Below are 14,081 nucleotides of genomic sequence, written 5' to 3' on the forward strand. Positions count from 1 at the left end.
ACAAAGCCAGCATTGTAGTATTAACATAACTCCTGACAATGTTCAGCTTGGCTTGGATATTAATATTTATGGCCTTGTCAACAAATTGAAAAATACTGAAGAATCTCACCACCCTGCCATGAAATCTGAATGAAGTTATGTATTGCAACAGGACTGTGAAAAGGGGCGGGGGAGCTCTTTCAACCCATAACTATTTTTCTGTAGCTTTTCTGGAGGTTTCATTTAGCTCTGGAAATCAACCATAGTATTCATCTCAGAACCTCTCCAAATGATGGCCTATAAGTACAGTATCTGTATTTTGAGATTTTCATTTTCTCAGGACACATTTAACCTAGTTAGGGCACTAAACGGCCATTCTAAGACTTTTGTACTAAAACAGCTATGCAATGTTTTCTTAGAACTTAATAGAAAATTAAGGTTAAGAAAAATAATATTCTATATACGCATTTCATGTGTTAATCATTTTCGGCCACTGTTATGTGTTCCAGACAACTGAGAGAATACCAACCAGCATACTAAATGATGAATCTGAACACTGTATTAGGAATTTCTATAATCCAACAAAGGAAATACCGCATGAACAAGACTATGCAGTAACTTTAGGTTTATCAAACCAATGATCTCTTCTCAGAACCTCCTCAAGGGTAGAGGTGAGTGCTTTTCAGGTATGCAATGAATCCTTAAAACTGAATGAGAATTACTGTGGACACAGAAAGTCAAACTCAACATTACCGGATTGTTTTATGGATAAAAATATAACTCCAACCCAGGTTTTCTTCAGTGACTTTAATTACAAAAATCTTTATGTTCTCAAAAAAATGGAAAACCAGAAGGCAACAGTCCGGCAGTACAAAAATATACAACTGGAAGAGAATACCAACTAAATCGGACAACTAAAATCCCATCCAAAGATTATGAAAATAAAAGCACATTTAGACAAAGTACTAAACCAGTGGTCTTACATAACCAGGGATGTTTATTTTATTATCTAGAACTCTTCCAAATTACATAGGACTAGATCACTCTGGAAAACTATGTCAACAGGCCTATAATCTGGCTATGTATGCTTTGAAAGAACTCTACAATTGACATCATTCCTGATTAAGCAGCACTGTACCAAAATGAACCAGAGCTCTAATATAATAAAAGGCAGCCAGGATCTCCCATCCAGACAGATATAGGCTTAAGTGTGAACTGCTACTGACTGCAGTCTAATAGGGTATAAATGCCATTTACAGATCACATGATCTTTAAAGATCTCTAACATATTCAAGTATATAAATAGCTAACAGGTGTCTAAATCCCATAAAACAAAAATTTCTAATTTATAAATTGTTTTGAACTTTCAAAGACATGGAGGTCAGCAGTAACTCACAATGAAATGAGAACCAAAGATCGACCATCTTTTAACTGTTAACTCCTTAAATCATCACTAGGTACTACCAGTGACCTCTAGTGAGCATGTGTAGCCATCACACACAAGTCAAAGTTGTGATTCCTTTCACTACACTCAACTTAGAAAATGGATGATTTGCTAATGTGACCTATAATTTTAGCAATTACAGGACAGTAAAATTTCCAAATAGCCAAAATCTAAAATGTCAAATCAAGATTTGAACAATTTTCACATCCTGTATTTTTTTTTTTTAGTGCCAGGGAATGAACCCAGGGGTGCTTACCTGAGCCACATCCCCAGCCCCTTTTTTATATTTTATTTAGAAACAGGGTCTCGCTCAGTTGCTTAGGGCCTTGCTAAACTGCCGAGATTGGCTTTGAACTTGGCATCCTCCTGCTTCAGCCTCCGGAGCCACTGAGATTACAGGCATGTGCCACTGTACCAATTCATATCCTTTATTCCTATAAGCCAAAAAATTATTCTAGGGTTTCTGATTAAAAATAATTACCAATTAGTGACTTCCATCACCCAAGTTAGTTAGTATAACTCCCTGGTCAGGTCAAATTTCAGGTTCTGAATTACTTCTATATTAGACACATTATATTCACAATCAATTACCTTTTTACAGAAACCTTTGCAATTTAAGACCCCACAAGTTGTATGCTGCCAAAAAAACCCCAAAAGCCCACCAAAAACAAACAAACAAGATCAACATCCATTTGGAAAAGTGGTTTAACTGATTTACCAATAACTTTCTATAACTTCTTAGGTATCTCTTGGTTTGTTGCAAGCAGAACAGGTCTTAGCATATGGAGAAATGCCAGAAGACAAAAGGTTCAAACCTGGACCTCCCAGTCAGTCTCAGTGTCCTCCCCTTGATCATGTGGAACTGTAAAGGCTCATCTCATACTGAGTCTTCCTGACACCAATTCTCCTGAGATTTGTGTGAAAGGTTCATAGGACCATGGAAATAATTTGTCTTTTATTCATTTTTTTGGTGTGTGTGGTGCCAGTGACTGAAACCAGTGTCTCACGTATGGTAGGCAAGTGCCCTATCACTGGGTTACAAGAACCTAAACCTTAGCATTCCCTTTTAGAATGAACTCAATGCAATGACTTTAAAGACAAAGTCAGTACAATGTGATCCAAACTGTCTTCAAAGACCAAATTTAAGGAAACTAAGCCACAAAAGACTGTTGCATTATGATTTAATCTAATTGCACAAAAAAAATTGAAATTACAACTCCTCCAGATTTCTAAGAGGAAGGTTATGCATGCCTCCATATTCAATTCTGCACTGTTACATTTGAACCATATTGTGAATTTTACATCATGATGGATCAGTTTGGAATTCCCATGCAACACCTCAAATTATAAAATGGAAGCAATTTTTGAAACTTTGTGGAAGTTTTCATGCTAAAGATAAAAGCCATTTTTATGGGCAACTTACTTTGGACACAATATGCTAGGTTGTTGCTTACTTTAATGTTAGTCACCAAATATCACAGACCTTGAACTGGCTTCAACTCCTAAAAAAAGCTTAGCTACTAACAATAAGGTGACAACCAAAAATTCCCTTCACTTCAGAAGACTAATCCATAGTGCCTCTCAGTTGTGTTTCTTATAAAATAAGAACTGTGCAATCAACTGCTTTCTATGGGACAAGAACAATGGTAACAGTGGGTTCAACTGACTATTATACAATTATGCTAATATTTTATTAATTCAAAAGCACTTTACAAGAAAATATAAGTATGGCTTCCAATAGGAATGTTATACCTGGACTTGGTACCAAGCTCAGATTTGAGTTTGCAAGGAAAAACAGGCTTTCAAGTTAAACAACAATTTGTAACCAAAACTTTAATCCCAAGGATTCTCACAAAACATATTACAAATGACAGCATGAAAAAAAAAAATCTTGCACAGTAACTCAGAAGTTCAGCTCTACAATGTACCCTTAAACTGGCAGGACATTGGTATTTTAAAATCTCAAATTTCCAAATAATGAATGTTACAAATAGCTATGTATTCACATACAAGCAATCACATAAGAACTTATGACCTAAGCAAAGGTAAACTTTCTTGAAACAGATTCTATACCAGCTAGGCAACCTGTGCCCAGGGTGAAGACTAGTTGGATTTTATAAAACCTCTAGTTTAATAGTGCCGATTTTATCTTTACCTGCTTGCCTGTGTTCACAGCTGCATTTCAAGACTGCTTATTCAACTACACCTGCATACTATATTCCAGCTATGAAAAAAAGTAAATCTTGGTTTGATTTTTTGCCAGTTTTGTTCCTGTAACATTAGAACATCACACTTTAGCTGGGCAGGATTTAGAGGTTTATTTTCAGTCTATGCAAGACTAAAGTTCAAAGCAAATTCAATTTTGCTTAAGGGAACATTGTAAAGTAACAATTCTTGGTATTACATGCCTCATATGATCCATTTCAAACCATAGAGAATTACATCGTTATGTGTCACTGTTCCAAGAGACAAATAAATTTGAACAGCTAAAACATCTTAAAAATGCACCAAGCTTATGAAGTCTCAAACAAAACTTGAATTTTCTGTACATACTCCTGTCAAATGAAGTTATTTCCTGTACACCACTTCTCTTGCAAACTGGTCTTCTATTTCCTTTCATTTGACCTAGATCGGCTAAAAACAAGAACAAAAAATAAAACTTGATATTTGTAACTTGGTTACTCTTAGTGACATAGCATCATCATAAAAAAAAATTATGGCTTATTACAGACTATGCATGTTCTTAAGCAGTGCCAAGTTCTTTAGACAGCTTACCTACGAGACCTAGAGAAGGATCGGGACGGCTTGTGATTTCTCTCCCGAGACAGTGATCTCTCTCTTCTCCTATCTCTAGAAAGGGACCTAACCGAAAAGAAAGAATGTTAGAGCAATTCACTTATGATAACTACACCCAGCAGAAACATTTTCTAAGTCTGAAAACTCAAAGCAGGTTCCTGCTACAACTTAACACTGGCTTTATATGCCATTTGATTCACTACTAAAGTCAAGGTCTATCCCATTAACCAAGTCATTTTGAAGAAAGCAAAGGAATGAAAACACTGCCATTCCTGAGAATGTGGCTTAAAGACAAATTTAATTACCTGCTCCGGCTGCGAGAGAAGCTTCTCCTTCTTGGAGATCTAAAAGCAGAAACAGGAAAATTAGCCTAACTGTCAATTACTATTAATGGCGTGAGGCATTTCCCAACTTTTCAATCTCACTGTTGGGCCCAGTGAATGTGCCGAAGAACTGGCACCCATCGTCCAAAAATAAAAAAAGAAAAGAAAAAAAAGGCACAGAAGGATTAAGGAACAAAAAGCTCAAGTGAAAAGCAGGTATTCCAACCATGGATTCATTTTAACAAAGAATGCTTCACAGCAGATCTGTCCAATGCAAAACTTCATGTCAAACTAACTTCACTACCCAAACACCACACCAAAATGTAGTCCCACAAGTAGTTCCAAAAACAGTACCATAAACCAGTATTTGGAACCCATGCAAACCTATAAGTCCATAACGAGACTTAGGTACCAGGTGGATAGTGTAATTTTGTGAAAACGCGATAGGTGTAAATATTGATGCCACTCAGTGCTACATTAGAACTGCATTTGTGATCGTCACATTTAAGAGTGTGTTTAGGCTTATCAAATTACCTTAGCTTGGCCCACACTTCACCCCCAAATTTTTAAAATTTTGAAAACTGTTAGTAAAACCATTTAAAGGTGATAGGATTCAACAAATTTTTGCTAGGAAGAAAAGCTAAAATCTGTTAGAGATATTAAAATTTTTAGTTTGGCATCTCACACATGCAAATAAGTTCCAGTTGAAGGTCTAGTTACATTATGAGTTCCCTATCACCCTTAAAAGTTTTTTTCAAGCAATATATATGTACGTTACCATTCAATTATGCACAGCCAGCCTTTGATCCAGAAAAAAGAATTACTTTAAGCCGCTTACTCCTTATTTTAACCAGCAGTAAACTGTATAAGCAGGAAAAACTTACTAGTTTTGGGTTTCAACAAGCTAGAAATGGTGAGGTGAGGCTGCCGGACTGACGGCCAGGAAGAATTTGCTGAAAAGGTTTTGCCAGATGTTGCGTTGGATTTAGTTGGTTGGCGAAGGGGGTGTTGTGGATTTTTCCTGCTTTTTTGTTAGCCGAAGGCTGCTGCTGTAGTTGTTGTGAAGACATTTGGTAAATAAACAGCTGAGCTGATTGGCCAGGAATGTGTGGGCGGTCGAGGTGGCTGCTGCCGATTTGGTTAAGGTTGGAGAGAAGGCTGAGAGAAAACAGCATGCTCGGGAACCAAAGGGCGGTGCAACCTGACGACTGGCCAGCCTGGGTCATGTGAAACGACACCAGCCAAGCTGAATGGGGCGCGCTGGTCACATGACGCTGAAAGGGCTAGTTGACTGGCTAATGCAGATTCAGAGGGTGGTGAGAAGAGACATGATGGTGACTCTGTAACGGGGTTCATTTTTATTAATAGATGGACCAAAAAGCACAAAAAAAATGAAAAACAAGCCATCAGTACAACCATCTATTAGCTAACAAATACTCTTTATTATGATGGGCAACAGTGTGTTGTTTTTCAAAATAGCAAAAGGGGCAAGATTTTGAACTCCTATCTCCTAGGACTTCACTCACCTGTAAGAGGTAAATTTAGTCCTATAGAAACTATTTTGGAGGTTTGAGGAGATGTGGAGTTAGAACCCAGACAATACTGCCTGGTCCAAGAATGATGCCATTTTCAATTATAAAAAAACTGAATTCTCTCCTATTTGGGATTGAAGAACAGATGACTGGGATTACTTCGTTTTTAGCCCCCTTTATTGGTCAGTGACTTAAGTTAGTTTCAGAATGATTTCTACTTTACCAGTTGTAACATTAAAACAGCTGCCTGTTTGATAAATATTACAATTGTGCTAGTAGAAAACACATTTTTGTGAAGAGCTAGAGTTGAATGTAATGTTCGTCATTATGGAGTCAAGAAATGGAAAAAGGCCTAAACTGAAGTATAAGGGAAGACTTGGAAAGATGCAACTAGAAGATGAACTAGAAGATAGATCCAAGATAGAAGTTACTGACTACCAACATGAACAGTGACCTACAGACAAAAAAGCCAACACTCAGCACAACTCACATACCCCAAACTACGCCCAGGCAATGTTTCGTAGAAACCTCCGAATCTTCACAGTAAGTTTAAAACCCACCAACAAACTTTAGGAGAAATACCTGCTCCTACTAGCTACTCCATTACACCAATATCTCTAAAACACGCTCTCTCTCAAGTACCTGCGGCGGGGTGGAGGACTCCTCCTACGATAATCATCTCGAGGGCGACGACCCCAAGAGGGAGGTGGGCCACGATTTCGACTTCTTTTTTCACCATTCGACAGTTCCACTCTTACACGGCAGCCACAAAGTGTTCTATGGAAAAGCAGAGATATTAACTTTATGGTCTCTATTACAGGGAAAAGTAAATCTTCAGTTATTTCCTTCTTGCAAGGGACACATCTGCAGGGCTGCAGATCTTTTAATACCAAAACAAGTTTTGGTTTCCGTTTTTACTTTTTTTTAAGTACTGCAGATTGAATCCAGGGCCCCTTTACTAGTGAGCTACATCCCAAGTCCTTTTTATTCTTTGAGAGTGTCCAAGTTGTTGAGACTGGCCTTGAACTTCCTATCCTGTCTCAGCCTCCACAAGTTGCTGACATCATAGGCATGGACTATTAGGACCATCCCAGTTTCATTGTTTACCTAAAGTATAAAATGGTTGCGCTCAACTCCCAGTCTAATTTCAAATTAAATATAACAACTAAATGGGATTCTCTAAAGCACCAGTTCACAAGAAACCAACTTTCTTCTATTTTTCCACTTGTTAGAACAAGTATGATTATTAAACTCAATATTAATTTATAACACTTATAACTTAAATGTGAAGATCCCTGAATTTATCTTTGAAGAACTAGTTGACTTCTTCCCTGGAGGTAGGTCCAGCATTTACTTTAGTTACTTATTACTCAACTCATTCTCCTCCAACCCTCTCCAAGTAAACAGGACTCTAAGCCAAGATGGACCATTTTGGGTATTTTTCTCCCCTCAATCACATTATTTAGTGTGCATGTAAGAAATTAAGACCGAGAATAGAAAAAGAAAGTTGTCTCCCCTTTTATGTATCCACAGTCATTAAATTTCAACAAGCCACTGTATCTGGACAGTAAGTGAAAAGATATGTGCCCTGGAAGACTTATTGCAATCTGTAATGACCTTTCATATGACTTTAGAGCCAATTCTTAGATCCTCTTTTTTAAATTATAACTAAGGAAAAAAGAATCTGATCTAAGGCAGTATGACCTGCTTCAAGAAAATCTGAAACAAATTTTTGGATCAATGGTTTTCCTTGGTTTTATGAACTGATTTTTAAATGCCAGGAAGTGAGAAGGTTAACACACTTGTTACTCTAAGGTTCAGTCAGATAGTACTTATCAGCCAGCTAGTAGGACATTATAAACAAAGGGAAATGGTAACTGATTCACACTTCCTAAATAAAATATTTCAAACATGTAAAACACTACACCAAGTCTCTGCATAACCACAGAAATCTTGCAGGGGAAAAAAAAACAGGCAACACATTTAATCTTCTAAATTACCTTCCATCTAGCTCTCGGACAGCATCAGCTGCATCTCGGGGATCTTCAAATTCAACAAAAGCAAAGCCGGGAGGGTTCCTAGCAACCCACACACTTCGGAGTGGTCCATAGTAGCCAAAAGCCCGTTCCAATTCGGTCTTGTTGCCATTGTTTCCAAGATTACCTACATAAACCTTACAGTCCAATGGACAAGAATCACGATGCATTTCTGTAACAAACAAAAAAAAAGTATTCAAATAACTTAGTTAAAAGCAGAGATCCCAGGAAAAAAATTACAAAATGTTAAAAACCAAACTAGTACCACTATTCTTGAAATACCCATTTCTTGGGCTGGGGATGGAGCTTAGTGGCAGAGTACCTGCAAGTTGAAACCTTTTGTGTGATTCCCAGCACTGCCCCCACCAAAATAAATCAATTTTCCCTTTAATTTTACTATCAACCCCCAGGAAACTAGCAAATTAAAAACAAAACAAAAAAAAAAAGCTTCCTTAGAATGTGGGGGGAAAAAAGAAAACCCTAAGGGATCAATTACCACAATCTGGATCATGAGAGTTGAATTTCACCTAATTCATTAAACCCTCAAAAAAGAGCCTCTAAGTGAGTTCGTAAAACCTGCTCACAAAAACTTTCAGGGAGTCAAAAACCATGTTAATAAACATGAAAGCTAGTACATAGTTCCTTGATTTTTCATTTTCTTTCTTATACCAGGAATTGAACCCAGTGGTGCCTAACCACTCAAGTCCCCAGCCCTTTTTTTATTTTATTAGAGACAGGGTCTCCCTAAGTTGCTGAAGCTGACTTTTAACTTGCCATCCTCCTGCCTCAGCCACTAGAATTACAGGCATGCCACTGTGCCCAGCTTCATTTTCCTAATATATGAAACGGTTAAGCTTGATCCCTAGTTTAACTTCAAATCAAATGTAATAAAGAAGATTTGTTACTCTCTTTTACCCTTCTTCAGGTAAACAGAGCTAAGACATAAGACTAAAATCATTTTGGCCATTTTACGTCATCCTCTCCCGCTAAGGATACTGCTCACTGTTAAGAGACCTCGCCTAGCATGCGCAAAACATACACACACCTCACCCCCTTCAATCCTCACACAGTAGTTGGCATGTACAAAATCACAGCCAAGAACAGTTTTTTAAAGAAAAACCATTGTCTTTATGATTCCCCATCATTTATCCACAGCTATTAAGTTTCAATGATCCGTCCAAACTTAACCAGCTTTAATAAAATACAATTTTTTTCACTTAAGAAAGCTTTCCTTTCCCACAGTAAAAAAAAAAAAAAAAAATTTAAAAAAACTTCCTTGATATGATTCCACTGTTAACTTCCTTTTTCTATAGGAACAATGCTAATATGTCATTACATCAAAACAGTATGCAGTACAAATTCCTCAAGAAGCAAAACCAAGTGTTCCAGCCCCACCACGACCATTAAAAAAAAAGGTAACCTCAAGGATGTACTGTTAACAACAGCCTAAAGATGTTAATCCAAATGCCCAACAACAGATAAATGAATAAGCAAAACGTGGTATACTAGTACAGGGCATAACTATTCAGAAAGGAAGGGTTAACAAACGCTACAAAGTGGATATGGAAGAACCTGGAAAACATGTTAAAGCCGAAACAAAAGTGCACATGGAATATCCAAAACGGGTAAAACCAGAGACAGATTATGTCTTGCTAGGGGTTGGGGGGGGGGGGGGGGTTGGGAGGACTGTAATGGCTACAGGTCTCCTTTAGGGCCATCATGGAAATGTCTGGGGACTAGATGTGATGGCTGAACAACACTGATTGTACCGAATACTACTGAATCATTACACTTCAAAATAAATCTTATGTAACTTTCACCTCAAGAAAATTGTTACAGCCATAATTCCAGCAACTTTAGAGTCTGAGGCAGGATTGATCAAGCTCCTGGTCGGCCTTGGTCACTTAACAAGACCATGTCTCAAAATAAAACGTAAGAGCTGGAGATAGTTCAGTGGTAGAGTCCCTAACCCTAATCCGCGCCCCCGGGCCGAAAAAAATGTATTACAAAAAGAGTATTCGTTATGCAAAAATTCACTGCATTGAGGCTTTATTTTGATGAACCTTGGATACTGAAAGTCACTTCGGCAATAAATTGATCAATTATGTACACAAAAGCAACGTACTCAATTCATCTTACAGACTTTTTGCACGCACGCTTTTCTTATTCTAAGCTTATCTAATTAAAATGTCCAATCCAGACACATCCTTTTTGCCCTGACCCCACCCTATGCCCCGGCGTTAATTTTGAGACACAACCTTGATGAAAACCGATTTTTAAAACTCTTCCGCGCCCAGGGTCAGGCCTATGAATGGGAAGTAACTTTAAGAACAATGCAACTCAACTTGAAAGACGGCAGTACGTTTAAGGGGGAAAAACGGTTACGATCCAGACTGTAAAAAAAGTCCAATTAAAATAGCATAAAACTACAGGTGAGTACGGAGGCCAGTTCAAATGGATAGTAAGGCCCAGTCTCTAATAATGATTCGAAAAAAATCTTGAGCAGTCCCACGAAAACAAGGAGCCAAATGAGGGGGGGAAAAAAAAAAAAAGGCGCCATAAAATTGAAAGGCCGCGATCTGAAGTGCAATTCGGTTACCGCTCCCCCTCTTCGCCCCGAGCCCCGGGGTAACCCCTCACGTCCCCAAAGGGGTAAGAACACCTCCTCCCATAGCCAGGAAACATCCTCTGACGGTCCCGGAGCCCCCGCCGCCGCCCCGTGCTGAACGTCACAAAATGGCGGCGGCGCCTCTTTGTCTCAATCTGGCGCCGCCATTGAGCGGGCCCCACCTTTGTTCTGTTAAATTCCACTTCCCTTCTTCCCCCGCAGGTCTCTCACCGAGATCGTGGGTTAGGAATGCGGAGGCTCAAATCCACACGATCCGATGGGTCTTTGCCGCTCCTACTTCGGCTCAGCGTCCACAGATGCCCAAGCTCACCCGGCGTCCACGAAATGGCGGACCACCGCCTTCTCCTCGCCTGTATTTATATCCCATCCTGGAGTCACGTGATTGGACGAGCTCGCCCAATGAGAGGCGACGGAGGCCGTGACGTGGCGGCTACAAACGCAGCGAGAGTCGCGGTTGCTGGGAGCGCGCTCCGGCGGTTCCGTCAGGTGGGTGGAGACGTGTGGTGGCGCGCGTTGGTGGCCGCAAGCCTGGCGCTCCCTCGGATGTTGTCCCCGCTTTGTCGATCACCACGTTATCCACAGACCTCTCCCCCCGCTTCCATCACGTAGGGCGCGGTTTGATAAACACCACCATCGCTGTTAACTCTTAAACCCTGATTGTGGAGTCTTTGGCTCCAAACAAGCTTAACGCATCGGATATATTCATTTATCACCCTGGTGAGCGGTTGGGCAGAAACTAAGAGCATCGCGTTTACCAGCGCTACGGAAAGTTGCTCCCAAGGTCACGGACCTGTCTGTGATCCGCTGGCACAGAATGACTGCTCGGGTGCCTACTTAGGGAAAAGCCTGACCCTGGAAAGTTTTCCCGCTTCTCACCCCAACCTCAGGATTTGGCACAAAAGGCAAATCTGGAAATGATCACCGTTATCAAGTAACACGAAAGGGACATTTTTAAGATTTAATTTAAATTCTGGGCCCCCAATCAAATGCCAGGAAGGGCATCTCGGCCTTTCTGCAAGCAGCCCTTGCCCTGCCTGGCAAAGGCTGCTGAATTTACCTGGGCCACAAGATTGGTATTGGAAGCCAGGTGCCATGGCATTCTGCCTGCAATCCCAGCAACTCGGTAGGCCGGGGCAAGAGGATCACAAGTTCCGGGCCAGCCTGAGACATTTAGCCAAACCCTTCTTCAAAATAAAAAATAAAAATAGTTGGGGATGTGACTCAGTGGGTTCAATTCTCCTTACCAGAAAAGAAGGAGGAGAAAGAGGAAAGAAAGAAAAAGTTCTAGATACAAAAGAAAAAAGTTAAACAAAGCACAAGGAAAAAAAAAAATCTGAATACAGAAATTATTCCCCCCTCCCCCACTAGAAGTTGAACCCAGGGCCATTCTACCACGGAACCAGATCCCCCGAACTCCAGCCCTTTGTGTTTTTTATTTTGGACTAAGTTGACCAGGCTAGCTTTAAATTTGAAGTCCTCTTGCTTTAGCCTTCCAAGTCACCTATACTTGTCACTCCTTCAAGTTAAGAACCCATGGTACTGTTATCTTCCAATTCTAAAACCTCCCTGTTACCAATTCGCTAAACCTGTTTTTCCTTTTAATTTTTTTTTATTTAAGAAAAAAATGTTACAGATGACCAGGTTCTAATAGTTATGCATAAGATTTAATATTTTAAATATTGTGATTGAATTCCAAGTTTCTATAAAGGAAAAATCTAATAAGAGCATGAACCATAACAGTAGTTCATTACTTGATTTAGTCAAGGTCCTGGCAGGAATCCCAAGGCACACTGCAAGGGCTAACCACCGAGGGAATTATTTACAAAGCTGTAGGCAGAGGGAGGGAGAATCCCAGAGGCAACCCTCAGTCCCTACAGGGGCAAGATAGGGAGCAGGGTTACCGAATAAACCAGGTGCTGTAGCTATGGAAGAGAGGATAGTATGACCTTAGCTAGAGGAATTGTGGCAGCCCCAATTAGGGGGATTTAGGGGAACAGTAAGTGGACCACCCTTGCGTCCCATAGTCCCATCTTTTTCTGTGGTGCTGGGGATAGAACCCAGGGCCTCACAAATTTACTTTTTAACAGTGGTGGCTGAAACACTTTTTTAAAATTATATGTGTGGGAGTTGAGGGTGTAGCTCAGTAGTAGGACACTAGCCTTGCATGCACGAGACCCTGGTTTGATCCCCAGCACTACAAAAAAACAAACAACGGGGTTGGGGAAATAGCCCAGCTGGTAGAGTGCTTCCCTTGCAAGCACAAGGCCCTGGATTCAATCCTCCAGCACGCAAAAAAAAAAAAAACAATTTATGTGACTCACATTTTCTTTTAATTTTCTTTAGTTGTAGATGGACAAAATACCTTTATTTGATTGATTGATTAATTTTATGTAGTGCTGGATCGAACCCAGTGCCTCACACATGCTAGGCAAGCACTCCACGACTAAGTGACAACCCTAATCGATCTCAGATTGTGGTCATAACTTGTAATTTGAGGTACAACCGTGAAACTATCATGAATTTCATCTTCACATTTTCATAGATACAAGATTCATTCTTACATTCATTCAACAGTGTTGACAGTCAAATACAAAATATCCCCAAACAATGACAACAAAAAATCATTTTAAAACTTATATATATATCAGGCATGGTGTCACATGCCTGTAATCCCAGTGATTTAGGAGGCTGAGGCAGGAGAATTACATGTTCAAGGCCAGCCTCAATAGTTAGTGATACCCTAAACAACTTAGTGAGATCCTGTCTCAAAATTAAAAAATAATAAAAGGACTGGGGATATGGCTCAGTGATTAAGCACCATTGGATTCAATCCCCAGTACCCAAAAATGAAACAAAACAAAACTCAATTTCCATATCCTGGACAACTATGTGGAAATAGTGTTTCTACAGATCACATAGTTTTAAACTTTTTTTTAACCTACTTCCTTTGATCTTTGGGGGAATGGTACTAGGGATTGAACCCAGGGGGGCTTTATCACTGAGTTACATCCCCAGTCCTTCTTATTTTTTATTTTGAAACAGAGTCTCCCTAAATTGCTGAGGGTCTTCCTAAGTTGACCAAGCAGGCCTCAAATAATCCCTGGGACTACAAGCCACCACCAAGACTGGCTAACTTAATTTCCTTGATACTTTGACAATAACACCTTTCCCTGTTTTGTGTATTTTTGTTTTTTTATTCTTGAGGCAGGGTCTGGTTATGTTGCCCAGGCTGTCCTCAAACTCCTGGGCTCAGGTGATCCTTCTACCTCAGCTTCTTGAGTACCAAGAATGCTGGAACTACAGGCATGTGGCATGTGACACCTGGGCTTCTGTATATTTTTT

The 14,081-nt window shown here is 39.8% G+C and overlaps 1 protein-coding gene across 2 annotated transcripts; it reads right to left on the reverse strand.

Annotated features, from left to right (window-relative positions):
• Positions 1-2,587: 2,587 nt before the first annotated feature.
• Srsf3 (serine and arginine rich splicing factor 3) lies at positions 2,588-11,082 on the reverse strand. 2 transcript variants are annotated; one of them, XM_047558942.1, is made up of 6 exons: positions 10,950-11,082; positions 8,075-8,282; positions 6,717-6,851; positions 4,525-4,563; positions 4,199-4,285; positions 2,588-4,057 (listed from the first exon to the last, which is right to left on the reverse strand). In XM_047558942.1, the coding sequence occupies exons 2-6, from the start codon at positions 8,278-8,280 to the stop codon at positions 4,030-4,032; spliced, it is 495 nt and encodes a 164-aa protein (XP_047414898.1). In that variant the 5' UTR covers positions 8,281-8,282; positions 10,950-11,082; the 3' UTR covers positions 2,588-4,029. The 2 variants fall into 2 exon arrangements, with proteins under 2 accessions (XP_047414898.1, XP_047414899.1); XM_047558943.1 differs by having other exon boundaries at positions 10,901-11,040.
• Positions 11,083-14,081: the final 2,999 nt, after the last annotated feature.

This window comes from Sciurus carolinensis, chromosome 7 (assembly GCF_902686445.1).
Source record: "Sciurus carolinensis chromosome 7, mSciCar1.2, whole genome shotgun sequence".
In the NCBI taxonomy this organism is placed as follows: Eukaryota; Metazoa; Chordata; class Mammalia; order Rodentia; family Sciuridae; genus Sciurus; species Sciurus carolinensis.